This window comes from Lonchura striata, chromosome Z (genome assembly GCF_046129695.1).
Source record: "Lonchura striata isolate bLonStr1 chromosome Z, bLonStr1.mat, whole genome shotgun sequence".
NCBI lineage: Eukaryota > Metazoa > Chordata > Aves > Passeriformes > Estrildidae > Lonchura > Lonchura striata.
In genome coordinates this window covers 68,783,607-68,803,666 of record NC_134642.1, presented here as the reverse complement: position 1 = coordinate 68,803,666, position 20,060 = coordinate 68,783,607, and the positions used below count along the sequence as shown (strand labels likewise).

Genomic DNA, 20,060 nt, shown 5'->3' with positions numbered 1-20,060 from the left:
CATCTTCTTATTTCTCACAGTGGTTCCATAGCTATCTGGCTATTGGTGCTGGAGCTCCTTATCTTCTGGGATTCTACAACTTGTCAAAAGTCCTCATGATCATACAAAACTTAAATAGCCATTAAAAGCACATTGTCTCTTCCTCTGAAGTAACTTGGTCACTAAGAAGTGTTGTAATTAGACAAAAAGGAACAGTTTTATAAAGTGTCCACTTCTATTTTCATGGTTTCAGCCATATCTGTGACTATTTTAGATACTTCGAAAAACTGCTGCTTAGGATGAAAAAGACATTCCAGATACCAGCTGCAGCAGACACAGTAGGTTTTATGGTCCTAAGGCTTTTTGTAATTTCCAAATATGTCAAACTCATTAAAAATACTGAATAATTAAAATTATTCCAATATCTTTTCAACCGTTTAGTCTTTTAATATTTTATCCTAGAATAAAGTGCACATGGTGCTCCAGAATGCTGTTTACTTTGAGCAGAAATGTAGTGAAAATTAGAATTTCAAAAAAGAGGGAAACATTGCACTAACTTTGGTTTCGTGGTGTTATTTATTGTAATATCACTAATTTCTTTATTTCTTTGACTGTTCTTTATGCAGGATTTATTCTTTTTATGAAAGCACAGAGCATTGTGCTTATTTCTGATCTTTAGAAATACAAAGTACATTACCAGGCATTCATATATTGCAATGAATTATTATGGGTTTTATCTTTTTGATATTTCAGACCTATCCTAGTCAGAGTCAATCTAATGATTTTGCTTAGTGCCATGTTCTCCTGAAATGTTTAAGCAGATGCAAAGAAGTTAATATTCCTGTTTAAAATGCTTAAAATGGCATTAAATAATACTTCTTTTCCAGATATTTTAGGCTCCACCTATGTGCTTTTTTTTTTTTTTTATGTTCCAAAATTTCCAATTAGTATCTGGATTGTCAACAAAACCTCTAACTTGGACTTCTGAAGAGTGGACTCCACACCATTCTCCATCATTTATCATCAGTCCTGGTTAACTGGGGATGTCCCAGATGACTGGAGGCTGACCAATGTGATGCCCATCCAATAGAAGGGTGAGAAGGAAGACCTGGGGATCTACAGGCCTGTCAGTCTGACCTCAGTGTCCAGCAAGGTTATGGAGCAGATAATCTTGAATGCCATCATGCAGCATCTGCAGGACAACCATGGAATGAGGTCCAACCAGCACAGGTTTAGAAAATACAGCTTCTCCTTTACCAGCCTGATCTCCTTTTATGACCAGGTAGCTTGCTTAGTGAATGAGGAGAGGCTGTGGATGTTGAGTACCTGGATTTCAGCAGAGCCTTTGATACTGTCTCCCACAGCATTCTGTTGAAGAAGATGACAGCCCGTGGCTTGGGCAAGTGCACACTTCATGGGGTTAAGAACTGGATGGAAGGCTGGGCCCGGAGTGAGGCTGAATGGTGCTGCAGTTGGTGGTCAGTCACTCCTGGGAATTCCCAGGGCTCAGTACTGGGTCCAGTCCTGCTTCATGTCTTTATTGATGGTGTGGATGAGGGGATTGAGCGTAGCCTCAGTAAGTTTGCAGCCAGCACTAAGCTGGGCAGGAGTGTTGATCTGCTGGAGCACAGGCAGCCTCTGCAGAGGGATCTGGACTGGCGGGGCGAGGGGCCCAGGCCGGTGCTGTGAGGTTCAATAGGGCCAGTGCTGGTTCCTGCACTTGCATGGCATTAACCCCATGCAGTACTACACTGCTACTGCGGGAAGAGTGGCTGGAGAGTGGCCCAGGAGGAGAGGACCTGGGGATGCTGATTGACAGCTGGCTGAACATGAGCCACAGTGTGCCCAGGTGGCCAAGAAGGCCAATGGTGTCCTGGTCTTTATTAGAAATAGTGTGGCCAGCAGGACCAGGGCAGTGATTGTCCCCCTATGTGTGCAAAAAGGGCAGCAGAGCTGGTGAAGGGTCTAGGAAGCAGGTTATATGAGGAGGGTCACAGTTTAGATGAGAGAGTTGGGGTTGTTTGGGCTGGAGAAAAGGAGGCTCATGGCTTATCACTCCATAACTGCCTGAAAGGAGTGTGCAGCGAGGTCTAGTCTCTTCTCCCAGTCAGCTAATGACAGGACAAGAGGAAGTGGCCTGTGGTAGGTTCAGTTTGGACATCAGAAAGAATTTCTTCACTGAAGGAGTTGTTAGACACTGGAATGGACTGGCCAGGGAAGTAGTAGAGTCTCCACCCCAGATGGTGTTCAAGAAAGGACTAAATGTGGTACTTAGTGCTATGGTTTATCTCGTATGGTGGTGTTCAGTCAAAGGTTGCACTTGATGATCCAGGAGATCTTTTCCAACATTAACGTTTCTCTGATTCTATGATTTTTATATACTTGACATATAAATTATATTCCTGTCATGAGAGGATTTCTGAAATTTAGAAACATTTTCCCAACCTTTTTACAAGACAAAATCCAAACCTTTTAAAGTTCATCATGCAGAGAGACAAAGGCAGAAGCCTGGCAGGTGGGGACTTTACCAGTATGTAAGAGACCCTTTCTCTGTCACTCTCATGTCTCCCAAGAGTCATTTGAATTAGAAAGATACAACCATCCCACAGTCATTCTTTCTCCTGTGTTAAGGAATTAGTCAAATCCTGCAAATTTATTGCAGCATGACGGTGTGCTGTACACCTTCCCTTGTTCTCCCCCCATCTCTCACCAAAGCTGTAGTGGTCCTGGCTGGCAAAGGCCAACCTGTTAAACTTTCTGAAGGTACTTTCTAGATTTTTGCTATGAAATCTGTTTTCCTCTTGAAAATTATGTTTAAGAAGGTATACATCTGTAAAAAAATGTTCACCAAATTGGATTTCTAGTATAAGTAAACATGTAAACACATGTTTTCATGAGTTTCCTGGTTGTAGATATACCACCAGGTTTTGGCTATCACAACAATGACAGATTAATAAATAATAATGTAATAGCCTAATTACTTTTCTAGTTATTAAGTAGAAGAAAATTGCTCAATCCCTGCTTTCACTAGTAAAGCAAATATTACAATTCAAATAATTCTACTGAGTTAATTTGAAAACTATTAAAACTTATTATTTTTAAACAAGATTTTAGGTTTTTTTAAAGCAAAATTGTAGTTTTTTAACTTTCTAAAGAATGAAGGAGTGGAAAAAAATTACAGTAAATATGAGATATTTTAAGATATGTGAGACACATTATTCCACTATGTCATATTTCTCTTTAATCATTCCCATATTTAGAAACTGCTCTAAATAAAGTACCTTGAAATATAGTAAAAACTATTTACAGTTGAAAGTGTTCCATGTGTATACATTTTGAATAAATTAACCAGAATGATTTTAAAATGTATTTAATACACAGCATTATGAACTTAACTTTCTATGGATGCTTTTTATAAGTTCACTTTTCCATTCCAGAGCTCAGCATGCTGTTCTGTAAAGTCACCAGTCATTGTAGTGGGTTAAAACCAAATGAAATTTACCTTTGTTTATTCATCGTTTTTTCTTCCAGTTAATAGCAATTTAAAATGTGTCTTTGGACTAAGCGTAGAAAGTAAACATCTTAGCCAATTCATTTGTGAATGCTATTTCTTCTAGTGCTCTCCCTTTACACTTGGTTGCAAGGTGTCAAATCTGCATGGCGAATTTCCAAAACTGTCAGGTATCATTTCACCCACCTTTCTCTTCTTAGCTTTTGCAGCTTTCTTGTTTCTGGATGTAAATTTTAGTTACACCAACATAGGTAATATTGTCTTTCTTGGAATGAACTGGGGGAAATTGTTAGTGTTTCAGTTCCTAATGGAAACAAACTCTTTCTGTAAAGGACTGCCGTTCAGCAGTGAAAGACCTGAATGGCCAATAGTGAAGCCTACTCTGGACAGAGATCCTGTTTATTTGTCTCCATCTCCTTTCTGTTTTTTAGTATGCTAGTCTGAAATTGATTTTTTGGGCTATGTAGTTTTCTATCTACAGTTTATTTTGCTTTTCTTTGGGGTGATATCTCTGCTTCAATTGGTAGTTTCATTTTCAGTCTGTCCCTGTGAATCTTCAGGAAGAGCAAGACAGGGTTATGCAAACAGGCACCACTTTTTGAAAATAAAATAAGAAGCATCTGTTCAATTTCCAGGCTTGTTGCAATATCTTCTTTTGGTCCTCAAAAAACCTGGCGTGTTCTGGCTGCAGGCCAAATAGCAGTGTTTTTTCATTATAATGGGCATGAAAGGACAAGATTTTTAGCAGCCCAGAAATTTGCTTAAATTTGAGTAAAACTATTTATTACTAATACTAGTCAGCTTCCAGGTTCCCCTAAGTGTCCTACTTACGTAGCATATTTTTTTTCTGCAAGTTATGAACTGAGTGAAATTCTTCTAAAAGAAAGAAAATTAGTATTTGTTAAAATTTCAATGCATTAAGAAGGGGATTATACTACAGACATAATAATCGGATGTTTTTAAAATATTAATCTTCTTGTGCAATTGTAGTAGCCCCTCCTTAAAAATGGAGAAAGTTTTTGTTGACAAAATATGAATTTTTTATACTGTTAAGTCTCAATGCTGTCAGATTATCAAATATAGTTTCTAAGCAGATATATCTTGTATTTGTATTTACAGAACATATATGTGCCACAGTAACCATATTTGAAAGTTTAATCCTTTCAAATATTTACCTTGGGTTTTCAACATCTATAATGGAAAGATTTTGTAAGTAGAAATAAAAAGATGATGTGTAAAAAGAGGGAATAAGTAGTTTATCATGTGAAGAGCAGGGTATTTTTAGTAGATGCATTTCTATCATGTAATCATAGGCAGGTAAATTGTATGCATTTCCTGAATTAAAATATCTTTGGCACTTTGATCATAACATATTTCCTTCTTTTATATTCTTGAAAAACTATATTGTCTCAAAATAATTACATTCAATCCACAATTACCAAGTTATTTTAAATTACTAAAAGTATGAAATCCTTTGAATATTTACCTCCAAGCACTTAGCTTAGACATAGTGTTACTGACCTCATTCTGCCATAAAGTCAGCCCTCTTGAATACCTGCATCATTGCTCTGTTCTTGCATGGGTATAGGTATCTGTGTATGTATATATAGGTATGTAAAAGTATGTTCTACACATATGTATTTGAAATATATGTACTTGCACAAGTATACAGTGTTCTTAGTTCAGAAAGTCAGATAAGCAACTTCATGCATGCAGTAGATGTTATGGGGGTAGTCTAAAGAAGTAAATAATGGGGACTGCCCAGCATGCTTTTTACAGGTACACTGAAAATTTTTCTCTGCATCTCTGCAAACAGATTTAACTTCTTTATTTTCTACAGTTCAATAGAGAGAAAGAAAAGCATGACAAAAATTAGTTATCTATAGTGATTCATATGCATGGATATATTGATGCTATTCATAAGCAAGGAGAGCACATTGATACATTGCTAAGGAAACCTGAGCTGGAATCACTCGATCTTCCTGGGTTACTGAATATTTCCCCCTTGCACTCTGTTAGCCTATGGATGTGCAATACTTCCTCTCTTGCTTCTTATTTATGGGGAGAAACAGAAGCCCTCCCAGTGCTAGTCATTCTGACCTCATGATCTAACATGCAAGCTGACCAGCAGAAAACTGCAGTGATTCCTGTATTTATCTGTGCTGCTGTGTTTTGCTTTATCTATCTGAAAAATATAGTCCTTTTTCCCCCCCCTTGATTAGCCACATGCAACAAAGAAAGGAACAGTATACAGAGAAAAGTGTTTAAGTGATTCACATCAGGTTCACACAGTATGTCACCTACATTATTCGATATTTCAGTATATTCTGAAAATATATTTATTTTTAATTATCTACATTCACAAGTTATTATTGGCTTGAAAATTTTTGGTGCTACCCTGAAGATTACAAAGGTGATGGCATTTTATTCTAAGCATGTGCTTTCTTTTAAATATGAATGATACACTAAAAGTTGGACTTTCTGGACACTTGAATTCATCTTTTTATGGTTAAGTGAACTCTAAGCAAAATGTAAGTGGTGATATAATGGGTTGGTTCAAATAATTCCAATATCCTTTTAAAATGCTGATTTTATTTAATGTTCCAAGATATATCAGACTGAAATAAAACATATGCCACCTCTTGTCAGGATTCAAGAGGGGATGACTTGGGAGTCTGACTAATGAGCAGAAAACTGATTTACTGGGCCCAGCATGGCGTTTATATAGGACCTCTTAACTCCACATTCAGCCAATGACTTTAAATATTGCTTTATATGGTAACATACTGTTCTTGCTTAAGCAATAACATTACAGTTCACCATATATGGATATTCCTACCTTTCCTTTACCTGTTACTGTTTGCTGAACTCTGCACTGGTCATTTGCTAATGTGTCCCACTCCTTTTGTCCTGTGTGCTTCATCTTATATTCTGTTCCCACAATCCACATCCACAACCTCTGAGTTTGATTTTTTTTTCCAAGAGCTGGGTTACTAATGACTGAAGTGTGCAGGTTGTCTGTTCAATTGATGAACCTTTTATTTTGAAGGTAATTCCTGATGTTACTTTTATTCATATTCACATTACTTTAACTGGTTAGTTGGATTTGTATAAATTACTATTGCCAGAACAACTGTCACATAGTTTTGATATGCTGGTAAAAACATCTATTTTGGACAACATTTTTTACTAGTAAACTGACTTTTTCCACTTAACCACAAACAGCTAGTTTCTCATCCCATTTAGAACAATAAACACGTGTTACAGCCTTCTTCCTTACAGTACAGTAGTCTTTTAAAAAAATTATATTGTCCCCAGACTTAAAGCATAAAACTGGAAAAATTTTTCAATTAATAAGGGACCAGATGTTGGTCAAGCTTATTTCATAGATCTTTAATTCATGAATGATGTTAAGTGAATACACAGAAGACATTCTTATTCTCATTGGATCTGCCTAAATGCCTTGAAAATAGATTAATTTTGGATAAAATGAAAATGTGTTGGCATAACCTCTTATAAAGTGAACACTAAAGAACATCCAAATTAGATGATATTGAAGATCTTTACCGATGCTGTTGTTTAAGAGTCAATGAAATATGCTGACAAGTATGAAATCATTGTCTTTAAAAATAATCTGTTAATTTATTGTTAATCTTCCATTAGCCAAGACTGCTAGATTTCTGTACGATGCCTCCAGCAATAACTACTTTGAATGTACTTCATTTAGCATTTTTGGTTGTTATCCTTGTCTTCATCTAAGACAATTTTATGATGCAGAGATTCTGAAATTTACCTCCCTTCTCCCTGTCTACTGATAAGGAGACACAAATGCAAAGATATAAGTGAAAAAAAAATTACTAAAAGAAAACAGCAACAACAAAGAAAACAACAAAAATCACTAGATACACAGGTGCTGAGTCAACTGGTTTCTCTGAAAACAAAAAAAAAAAAGATAGCTGCCACCCAGGCAGTTTATATGCCCCAGAGAACAAAGACAAGATGGTAGAGAGGTTCTCCTGGCTAAACTGTCCCCTCTGGAAAAAAAAAAGCCCAGGGATGCAAGGGTGTATGGTGTGATTCTGGTGGGAGATTGGATGTGCTGGCATTGTCTGGGGTCGGTCCAGGCCTGCAGTGCAGTTTTCCTGCTCCCTCAGTGTGACAACAGGGGGCATGTCTGGGATGTCACTCCTACCACTTGCTACCTCTTCCTGCTACCCGCTGGACTCCCTTTCAGCTCAGCCAGACTCAGTTGGTGTTCGGGATACAGAGTAGACAAGGTTGACTGATGAGGCAATTAAAAAATGGTTTATTGCAAAATCAGTTTCATGGAAGGGCAAGACCATAAAGTTGTTACATTCAACATTATCACATCAGAAGCCACATATCAGAAGCCGTTATAATTTTAGTAACAATGTCTTTTATAAATTTCTTATCCAGTCAGCTACTTCTACAAAACTTGCTAGCGTCTTCATAAACCACTTGTTAATTACTACATTTTAAATGATTTGCAGCAATTCCTCTCATTTTATCCAATCATGTAACTCTATAGAAACTTATTGCTGTATCTTCTACTTTTTACCAACTCTATAACAAGTTCTATTACATGAGGCATATTTCTACTTCCTTAAAACATATTTCTGCTTAAACTACAAATCTTTATTCTTATTTTGTGTATGTTTTACTTTTCTATTCTAAACCTTCAAGCCTTCTTCACTTAAATCAAGCACTGTATCCATCTCTGTCTCTGAATTTGTATGTTTGGGGCCTCTCTGTGCTTGTATTTCCCAGAGGTTAGTGTAAGTGCTACTGCCTCAGGTTGCTGCCCCATTGGGGGAGAGGGAAATAGTCCAACTGGGCACCAAAAACTGCAGACTCCTGCCCCAGACATTCCTGGCTGCAGTTTTGGATCTGTCACTTTGGGAGTTATCACTTCCGAACCATGAATTTCAGAGTGGTCCTTCTGCCTCTTCTCACCCCAGCTGTCATGCAGAAATGTCCTGGGGGGCTTGGAGATGGGAAGAGACCCGTAGGTCATACAATGCATTGGTCTGCTGATCACTTCACTTTTGTGAGCCAGACCAAAATGGACCTCTTCCTGTTCCAGACATGGTTTCACCTCTGCTGAAACCATGCCTACAGCTGATGTGAATGGTATTTATAATAAACAGCACTGAAAACTCCATCTCTTTACCCAGGATATTATTATTCTATACCATGCATATACACTTGATGTCTAGATGTTCATACCTTTCAACTGTAGCCATGTACATGTACAAATAACTATATTGATCCAGGTATTATTTAAGTAGTCACTGACTGTTCCCACAAGATGTTTGTTGAGTTTATTTTATTCCATTAAATAAAACTTGAACAGTCTATATTCATTGCTGAGGATATTTTATGATGTTTGGAGGCAGTATCATTCAACAGCCAATATTACATATATAATTCAACATTAAAGATGGTTCTTACATAAATCAGGTCCCCTTGAGGTACACAATGTTACCTATCCCTCTGTATTAGCCACCAAGTGTAACCAGGTCCTTGAGCAAAAACAATCTCATGGATGGATTTGCCTTTTCTTGAAATGGGGCTGATCTCAAGAAAATATGTATGCACCATATGCACCATGGGGACCTGATCTTCATCTGCTACATGCAGGGATTCTGATTGGGCAGGGCTAGCTTGGTTAGTGGAGCCACTAGTGTTAACTAACCAGGTGGTCTTTGGTAAACATAGATCCCAGTTTTGAAGGTTCCTCCACCCATTGCATTCATCATGGTTTCTAACAATCCATTGCTGTTTGACTTTCCCAGGGTATCATGGGTGATAGGGAATGTGACACACCCACTAAATGCAATGTTCTCTAGCCTATGTGTCCATGGCATTCTTTTTAACATGAGTTCCATTGTCTTACTCAATTTTTTCTGAGGTGCCGCAGGAGAGGTGTGAGGCACAGGGCAGGTCTCCAGCCATCTAGTACTTGCTTCTACCAGTGTGAGCACATAGGGCCAGCCTTGGCAGGTTTGTTGTAGTATGATAATCCATCTGCCAAGCCTCTCCATAATTATATTTAGTCCATTGTATCCTGTACTAATGGGTTTTACTTGCTTGGCCTGCTTGATGCAGTGCATGTTTCATAATCATGGATTACCTGGGATATGGTGTCCATGGTTAAGTCCATCTTTCAGTTGCAAACCCATCAGTATGTTGCATCTCTTCCCTCATGATCTGAGGCATCTCATGACCTGGGTCTACCAAACTAGAAATAACTCTCTCATGTTGCCAGTTCAGATCTACTTTTAATTTTGGAAGCCCAGTCCACTTACTTGTTGTTGCAATGCTCCTCATTAGCCCAACTCATAAGCATCTAGGCATCCACATGACAAACTTCTGTGGTCAGCTTCTCAACCCTTGCAGCAATGTCTAGCCAGATTTTTGCAGCCTCAGATTTCCTTCTTCAATGCCAGTTGGCCTTTTCCCACCATTCCAGCCATCCCTACAGAGTGTTTGCTACCATCTACAGTTCAGTATAGAGGTATAGTATTGGCCACTTCTCTCAATCAACAATATCCAAAGCCAGATGGGTTTTCAGTTCTGCATCCTGGCTTGATCCACCTTGTCCTTTGGTAGCTTCTGCAACTTGCTGCTTAGGCCCTAATATGGCAGCTTTCCATTTTTGACTTGTCCCTACAATATAGCAGAAGCTCTCAGTGAAGAGTGCGTGTCGCCTCTCACTTTCTGGTGTCTGGTTTTATATGGTGAGGCCTCCTCAGCATGTGGTACCTAATCCTCTTCCTCTTCAGAAGATAGTCCAAAATGCTCACCTTCTGGCCAATTTCTGATACTTTCCAAGGTCCCAGAATGATTAGGATTCCCCATCTGAACTTGGTGTGTGATCAGAGTGATCTGCTTACTCCAGGTAGCATTGTTGGCATGACATGTTGAAGGGACGTTCCTCTTGAACATTCTCCCTAGAACTCCCCATGGTCATCTTACTGGGTCACTGGATTTGGTCTTATTTGGCCCCTCCTTTGGATAGGGGTGACTCCTATTGGCTTAGACTGCCCATCTTGTTTAACTGCAGCCTGAGTGACTGTGGTGTCTGCCAATTTGCTCTCCTTTTCTTCTGGTTATAGCGGCTGCTGTATAGTAACAAGAAACATGCAGGTAAGCATTAACTAGGGCTCAGCACAGAGCAGTAAGTTGCCCCTCTCTGGAACTGACACAGCAATTTTATTTCAAATATTCTTCTACCTTATCAGAGTTTTGTATTTGTTCAGAGCAAAACTTCCGGACTAAACTCCCTGGCAGGTGGTACAAGACAGCACAGGCTTTCCTGCTGAGGGTGATAGATATACCATGAAGATGTTCCGGAAGTGGGCAAAAACCTGGTGACTCTCTGGCATAGATCCCTTCTCCACACCAGACAAACAGCTGGGCTGGAGCCTCTTGGTGTGCTTTTTCTCCCTGGCTCAGCTCCCCAAGGCTTGGGGCTGGAATGGGGCAGCCCTACTCCAGCCAGTCCCACTCCTGCAGTCTTGGACCAGCAGCTGTTCAGTTCACCTCAAGGCAGATGAAAGATTGCTGCTGCAGCTTCTCCAAGCCAGAAGAGGGAAAAGCATTTTTGCCTGGGCCAACAAACCCAAACTGCAAAGTGCCATGGAACATCTAGGCAGTGAGGTTTCAAAAATGCCCACCAAAATTCCAAAGCTCCCCCCTCCCCAGTCCCACACACTACCAATCCTAAGCTTTAAAGACACAGGAATCGTTTTGGGGCATAAAGCAGAGGACAATGGAATAGACTATCATCATAAATCACTCCAAGACACTTCCCTAGAAATCTCCATTCTGACTCCAAATGTGTTGTAGACTGTACAGAGGAGACAGAGCAGAACCAGCAAGGAGAATATGATGTCCTGTTGTGCTGGTGCGCACAGCCTCAGGGTCAGTTGGGAGTTGTGTGGCAAAGGAAATAGGGATGAGAATGACAAGGATATCCAAAAAATAAAGAACTTTAATTACAAGCAGAAATAACACAGGAAGTAAAAGCCGCACACTGCATGGGATGATCCTCAAAGACGAGGCAATGGGGCGAACTCAATAATATATCTGAGGGCAGAGAACTAATCATCAGCAGGAACCAAAAACATAACCATGTATAGTAAACGTATCTAACCAATCCGAAACAAGAGCTAGAAATATTGCCCGATACGGAATAACAGTGTTAACATAATAACTCCCATGATTCCATGCTTCTCACCATAACCCAACTAGATGTTTCATTTCTTAACATCCTGCATCCCAAGGCCTTAAATTTTTTGCTTCCATTATTTATGAAGACTAGTTCCCTATCTATCCCAATCAGTTGAACTCCCACAATGTCCATAGCATACAGAGGGAATTCAGCTTTCTCGAGAAGTGATGTGTTGGACCTGAAGGGGAGAAGGAGGTGAAAGGCAGAGAGGCTTTCTCCTTTTCCTCCCACAGGCTGTGTGTGATTATTAATAAACCCCCAGACACAGCAATCTAGATCAGGACAGGCAAACAACAATGAATACATTTACCAAACTATCTTCACTGCCTTTGATGTTACCATTCCATAAACTGTATGGTATCGCAAACTACATCAACTTGGTTCCTCTCCCAGATCTGAAGAACAGCACAGATCCTTTCTCGTTTTGGGACTGATAAACAAGGTTGGGCTCCAACCCTCAGCGACATGCAGCTGTCCTGCGCAGCAGCAGCAGAAAGTCCAGAGAAACATCTCCCTGGGCTCCAAAAGCTGTGGTTGCTGTAGCAACCGTGGCAAGGGTCACTGTCCTTTTTATTCATCAGTTCCTAGAAAGCTGTGGGTAGCAGCCTGTCAGAGTGCCCCATTGTTCTCAAGAGTCTGGAAAGGACAAAACAGAGAGCTCCACATCACCCCTGTTCCCATCACCCCTCCCCTTTCCATGAACTGGGGTAAAACACAGAGGTTCTGTGTCCATCTCTGGAAATTCAAGAGATAGTAAACTACCTTGCATGGATTGATGTAGAGAAGATGTGGAGTAGATAATTTTGGGTCACCCCTAATGCTGCACTCTACCCCCTATCTCTAGAACTATGACAGTCTGTTGTATTGCACTAAGTAGTTTATTTAGTCATTATTTTGCACTGGGTGATTGGAATTTTGCACTGAGTAGTTTTTATGTTGCATTAAGTGATTTGTTTTTATCATATGTTTTCTTCTGCATACCTTTCCTCCTCCATGTGGTGGTGATCTTACCCGGGGTTACTTCCTCCACTTGCCCCTCCCATGAGTTGTACCATTGGCTATGGCCCCTCTCCTCTGCCCCCTGCCCCCTGGGTTTAAAATCCTCATCCACAAGACTATCGACCTCTTTCTTCCTCTAGGATTCCTCTTTACTCCCTGAAGGTGTTCCGCAATAAAGCTGTCAGATGTTCGTCCCAAGAAGAGCACCTCCTGTCTTTTACCTTTGTTTTTGTCAGTGAAGATGGGGTCCAGAGTTAACCAGGGGACCCCATGAAGTCATAACAGTCCTTCTAAGCAAACAGCTCCTCTAGTTAAAAATATGCAACAAATCAAATTAATTAAAATTAATTCATTCAGCTCATGTAGTAGTGTTTCTGAATAATGCTGAGGACCATGAATTCAAATTAAGGCATGCACAACTTCTTCCAAGGTTTGAAGAGAAGATATACATTACCAAAAGGAAAAGGGGAAACCAGTCACGCTGGTTAAACATCATTCACTGGGGATGCTTGCAAAAGTAACTGCACTGAAGGTTCATACAGCAAATTTTATATCATAAATCAGAGAATGAAGCAGACAAAGCAATTAATTATACCTAATAATAATATACACATAAGGTTAAGTATGATAGCAGTCACATATGAGCAGAGTAATAGGAAGCTAATTATTGCAAAACCTTGATCATAGGTATTCAATGCTTATGATTTTATTCAAAGTATGCTTTGCATGTTCTGATACTCCTTCAGGCAGTAATATGGGTTGTTAGATTCAGTTTTTAAGGTAAAGGTGTGAAGTATATGTGCTAATTTATATACGTTCATTGAACATATTTTTTCCTAATTGGTTTTTAACAATGAGATTTTACTACAAAGCACTTGGTCCTTCTAGTTTTAGTAAGCTTTAAAATAGACACAAAGTGTACACTATGCTCTATTGCCAATAATGGCTGTTCTCTTCTTCCAAATATAAGGAATGAAATATAGTCGTTCCACTATTTTGTATTATATTTGATTTATTCACCAATCTAAACTTGTATATGGCTTCTGATTTTTACAGTATGAATGAGGACCTAAGAAGAGTGGGGATGGGACTAAAGTATTGCTCCTGACAGTTTCCTAAAAGCAGTCCTTGTTCAGCTGATTTTTTAAATCTCCTACTTTTTTACATCATTCTGTGTCTCATTTATAACCTATTAGTTTTAATACTTGAAAATGTGATTACTAGATTAATATTGGTGGTTTACCTTTTGTCTTCAGGTGGTCTGAACTGGGAGCCTACACTTTATTATCTACTTAGAACAGAATGAGATTAATATTAAAGGGATATCAAATTCTTAAATATCCACAGAACTTGTAAAAGAAGAGACCATTGTGTAGATATAATTGGAGTGTTACAAAGTTTACCTGACTACATATCAGCACTCTTGCTGCATTTATTATCCTGATTTTCTTTAACAGAATACTGTATGACTTTTAAGGTTTTATATTTGACTACTACTAATAAAAAAATATAATCTTCACAGTCCTTCACTTTTGCAGTTTTAGTGGCATTAACTATTAATCCTAAACTAGAAATGAGTATTCACGTGGGGAAGAATCTGATGTAATTTATTTTTTGTTTGATCGTTATACTTGATGGTTAAAGAAGCAAAAGAGCCAGTCAATTTTGTAGTATCTTGTAAAATAGTACTGTCAGTGCCAGAGAATTATAACAACTCACATTAAATATTTGGGTTGGACTTCATGTTGTGATATTTCACTGCAAACTCAGAGTATTGAGAGCATCTGCTTAACTTCCAAAATGTGTGTTAGCTCTTCCACTTTTTCCCTGAAAGTTTTACAAGGTTTCCACCTCTACTAATGTGTTTAAAATGGAAAATAGAAAAAATAAAAAATGGAAATGGAAAATTTCCATTTAAAAAATTAAATGGAAAAAAAGTACTGTTGCAGTAAATACAAGTAAGATTTTGTAATAGATTTGACAATTTGTGTCATCAACTGCCTCATGTCCATGCCAAGTTCTGTGTAGCAAGGTTTTGGGGGGTTGTATTTTGTGTGATTCAGTAATCTCAACTGGTGTAAACCACAGCTCAGGAAGGCAATGAATTAATAAAAACAAGTTCTGTATTTTTTTACTTGTTCTAAAGACTAGTTTAAAACATATTAAGAATTAATAAAATGTTTTTTCTTTCAGGTGGGAGATGAAAGAAGATGCAGATCTTGATGATGAGGAGGACATTATGGTGGAACACTTAAAAAATGTTTATTTGACACAGAGTCCTGTCTCAGAGGATAAAGAAGAACAATTACCTTGATAGATTTCGAGTAGCACCTTTCTTCTGGATTCAACAAGACTAATTTAATGCCATAACTCACAGTACTAGAAAGCTCAGAAATATATATATTGAGTAAGAGTTCTAAACTAAGGAGTGTTCCCTTGCTATTGTCTGGTCACCCAATCCAGGAAGCAATTGTTCACACATGCATAAGGGGAGGAACAGTACAGGAAAATGTCAGTGTCACAAAACAAGGTGGTTGTATCGGAGCTGGAGTCAGCCTGTCCCCAGTTCATGTCACTCAAGAACCTGTTCCCTCCTTTGGTGCTTGTTTACTAAATCACCCAAAAAACATGAAAAGGAAAAGGTATAGACCATATAGCTACCATCTTTTTTGAGTTGCTCCAGGATGAGTAGACTTGGCCATTATTCCAAATCAAAAATGCATCAGCATTATTGCCTTCACAAATCCTTACTTAACATCCAGGCTTTAAAAACACAGAGAAATTTTAGAAGTTTTGAGAAGCATCTTTTTATTTAAAGGAATTATTTGCGGGCAGTGCTCACAGAATTATCTTAAAAGTGAATTGAGAAAAAATTAAATAATTTAATTTTTAAAATAAGTATAGTAAAATTTCATATTCAAAGTAATGCTGGTTTGATATTCAAATTTTTCTGAATATTATATATTTTTCTGAATAATAAATATTTTTCTTACACACTGGTTAAAACTATCAACATTTTTTATACAGAAGGTCTGGTTAGTATCTCTTTAGCTCTACAAAAATAATACATATTTTTTCTGTAAGCTTCTTTCTTTAGAAGTCCAGTTTATCTACTTTTTCTGCCCAATGAAGGGCTCTGGCAGGATCTTGCTTAGGGTGCAATCTGAGTAAAGTTATTTGTGTTCCCAGCACATCTTCACACAGATGCTATTATGGACATAACTTAGACAACTTCAATAGGATGAAGGCATGCTTTTTTCTCCTAAAGGCTCCAGCAGCATCATGGGTAACTATATATACTAATGCTGATTTAGGGTCTTGTCTGAAATGCAGGTTTTTCTCCTCTTAATTGCTCTCTTTTCTTTTCATATAAAGCATCAGACCATTTAAAATTAAAATGTGGACAATTGCATCTTACAAATTTCCAAAGATCTTGTTACAACACTGCAACACAAAAGGCCTGTGAGGCACTGTAAGTTAGAAAATGCTAGAAACATAATTTAAAAAATGTAGTAGACATTTTCTTCTGCTGCCAGTGTAGTAATTTAAGATTGTAAAGGAAGTGATGAAGTGTGAAAATCGTTTATCGTTGCTTTGTATTTCACCTTTGAAGAGTAGTAGTGGACTTCAGGTTTAAAACATGTCTACAGAGACCTTCCATGACAGTAGGTTTGGTATTTTGACAAATGAGGCACACATATTCCAAGCCATACAAATAATGTGTTAGTGTACATGGCAACTGACATTCAGAATATTCTCTCCTATTTTATCAAAATCTATTGTAAATAATTAACTTTTTGTATAATCACATAAAGTGCTTATGTGGTGAATCTGATTGAAATACTTCTTGTGAAAATGCTCCCCTTCTGGGAAATACCTACTCTATACCAACAAATTACCTACCTATATCCAACAATTTTATGAAGAGCATAAACATTGCAAGTGAATGAGCTAATTGAGAATAAAACCTGTCGCTTACACTTAAGTGAGAATATCCATACAGTCACTTCCCTGGTACTGTAGGCCACACTATTTCGGATGAAGGCCAAGATACCATTGGCCTTCTCAGCTATTTGGGCAGACTTCGGCTCATGTTCAGCTGGTTGCTGACCAGCAACTTTTCTACTGTGCTTTCTAGTCTATGTGCTGTGCCCACACCTGTGGCATTGATTTTGGTCGTTGTGACCCAAGTACAGGTGTTGATCCTCATTCCACTGGCCTCAGCCCACTGATCCAGCTTATCCAGATCCATTGTAAAGCTCATTGTAAAACTCTCTTACCTCTTGCTTAATTTGGTGTCATCTATAAATTGACTGAGGATGCCCTGGTTGAAATAATTGATAAAGATATTAAGCAGTATTTTCTCCAATACTGAGCCTTGGGGAATCCCAGTTATGACTGGCCAATGACTAACGTGTAAGAACATAACAGCATAAAAGCTGAACCTTTGCACAGTATTTTATTTGTATGTTTTTCCTATCCAAACCTATACGTGCATCTCTTATGGTATCTGAGTGCAAGCAAATGAGTATTTTAAATTGTACTTGACCCACAATACTTACCAAGAAATATTGGGGCTTGGTCTTGCAGGCAATGTAACCATTCCAGATAACCTTTAGGGTATTAAAGGGACATCATCTTGGCAATATTACTTAATGCTGAATATACACTTCTACAACATTCATATTTATTCAATAAAATTACAGTAATAATTAGAATTGTACAATTAAGCTTGCTAAGTAACATGCCATTAGTTTATCAAGACTGCTTGCTTTTAATTGAAAATTGAAAGAGCTGACCTTTTTTCCATTGTATAGATGTATTCTATAGATGTTTTTGTGTAAAATTAAGAATACTTTTATAGCTGTAAGACTGCTGCTCTCTTTGGCTTTTCTTCATAAAACAATAGTTCTATATTCTTTAAAAAGTTCTTCTGATTCTAATATTGATTTAAGATTAAATTATTTTTTAAGAATGATGCAATGTCCTGGCTCTTTGACACTACTTATTGATCCAGGAATGTCTCACATGTATGTTTAGCCTAAATAAATGCAAGCAACAGAAGTCATATTTGTTTGCTACATGTGTGTCCAAAGTTTCATGACCACTGCAATCTGATCATGTTAATTCCTCATGAAAAGCTGGTCAAAAATAAGAACTAAAGTCTGTTGTGTCCAACAGACCTTTCTGAGTGGGCAAGAGCTGGCCTCACTGTCTCAACTGAATTAGCTCAAAAGGAAGTTATTGTGTTTATAGAAATTAATTGGATCAGATAGCACATACTAGGTTAACTATACATTATCATTAATACTCACACCTAATTATTATTTAACAATTTAATATACTTAGCTCCTTTTACCAAACCGACTTCAATGGGAGACTTCATGGCATAGAATATCTCTGATTAGGTTTGTGTAATGTCCCCTTCAAAATGCTCCAAATCATAACATCTTTCATCTTTTGAAAAGTAATTAATAAAGTTAGAAGCAGGGCAAAATTGAAATTGCATTAATAATGAAACTCAAAAAGAGAGAGAGATATTTTGGGAACAGCTTAACATTTAGACACAGCCCTCTTTTCTAGTGACTGCTGTCTTGACAGACACCCATAGACACCCATGCTTTATTCTAGGAGAAGGAATTTGATGTCTGTCTGTGCTATTTGCTCAGGAAAAATATGCAATGGCAAATGGATGCTCTCTAATTCACTTCTACATCATCATAGCAGTGCATGGTAGACATGAGGTTGGCTTCTTCCAATTTGCTTCTGCTGGTAGAAATACTCCATTTCCCTCTCAGCTGGAAGGTCTTCACAAAGTATTAGTGAGTCTTATGTACAGTAAAACATCAATTATATGCTGATATAATATTATTTTATGGAGCTTCCTAAAATATGTGCAAGCATTTCTAATGACAAATACTACTCACATGCTCAAGGCAATGGTTGAAAGACAGAGGAATTAGATTCATTGCCCAATTAGACATGAAATGAGAGAGTAACTTGCTGGCAACATGGAGATTTTTAAGTGACTAAATAGATCTTGAGGAAGTTCTTGTTGGAGGAAAGCCACTTTTCTGTAGCAATTTTCCATATTGTAAACAGTGTTATGAACACAAGCAGAATCTCTAAAACTATTCTAGGTGTAATGAGTAAAGGTGAGCTTACCTTATCCTCTACCTTTGGACTCCATCACTTGAAATGCAGACTAAACTAACTGACATTGCCACAAAGGCAGTAAAAGAAAAGCATGCAAGGTCTTGATCAGGTGGGGCTAAAGGCCTTGCAATATCCATCAGTAAAATGATGGAGGACTAATCCTCTTTAGCAGCATTACTTGAGAACAGAGTGTTGCCAATTAGTGCAGCCAGCGAAATTATACAGTGCTGACAGAAAAATACTCTAAAATCTAAGGACTCATGCAAAGAAGTAAAAATAAATCCAAATATCCTTTTTTCCCTGAAGAAAATTATTCTCTAACAAGTAACTCAGAAACACCTGGCAATTACCAAATACTAATGAGTAAAGTGCTCCTCTGAATTAAGACTGCATCTCTAAATTTAATAATCAACTATTCCTTAGCTGACAAGAAGTCACTGAAATCATACCTGGTGAAATAGTGGCTGGTACAAATTCCACTACTGGATGAAAACCTTAATATCCTTGACAACTTCAGCTGTTAGTAGGTTGCAAGCTTCTCTTAGAAGATACAATGTAATATTTCCTATTGAAGAAAGTGTCTGCTCATTATACATTTTCTGCCGATGAGGTAAAACTGACTGAAATTTTTGAAAAACCTCCTCTTCTGGAGAACTCTCACTTCGAATAAGACACATTTTGCAAGTGAAATACTCTAATCCAGACTAAACCCCCTCACTTACCCTTACATATGAATGTGTATACATGGAGTCGTTCCAAATGGGCTGTTGTCCCTTAAATTCACACACTTTGTAATCTTTAAGCAGTCACACTGGAAAAAAACCAACCAACCAACAACAAAAAAAAAACCCAACCAAAATGCAAGCAAACAAACAAGCAAAAAGAAAAAACAAAAAACCAAACACCCCAAAAAAAGGACACAACAAAACAAGACCTTTGTGTCCCATTCACTATGTTTTCTCTCTGAAGCTTTAATTCAGCAGTAACCCACTGGGTAATGGTAGGACAGTTCTATCTTTCCATTTTGAAGCATCAAGTCTAACCATTAACCAAACACTGCCAAGCCACATCTGCACATCTTTTTAGTCCCTCCAGGTCTAGTGCCTCCACCATGATTATAGAGTTTCTGCAGTAAATTGATCCAAGCTCCAACTGACA

The 20,060-nt window shown here is 38.0% G+C and overlaps 1 protein-coding gene across 4 annotated transcripts in view; it reads left to right on the top strand.

Moving 5' to 3' along the window:
* KIAA0825 (KIAA0825 ortholog) overlaps window positions 1–15,281 on the top strand; it is a 236,234-nt gene extending 220,953 nt beyond the window's left edge. For 3 of the 4 annotated variants that reach the window (XM_021541538.2, XM_021541540.3, XM_021541539.2), the window contains one exon: window positions 14,940–15,281. In XM_021541538.2, coding sequence (XP_021397213.2) covers window positions 14,940–15,060 — 121 coding nt within the window. In that variant the 3' untranslated portion in view covers window positions 15,061–15,281. The remainder of the gene's footprint in view (window positions 1–14,939) is intronic. The other variant, XM_021541541.2, reaches the window with a different exon arrangement.
* Window positions 15,282–20,060: the final 4,779 nt, after the last annotated feature.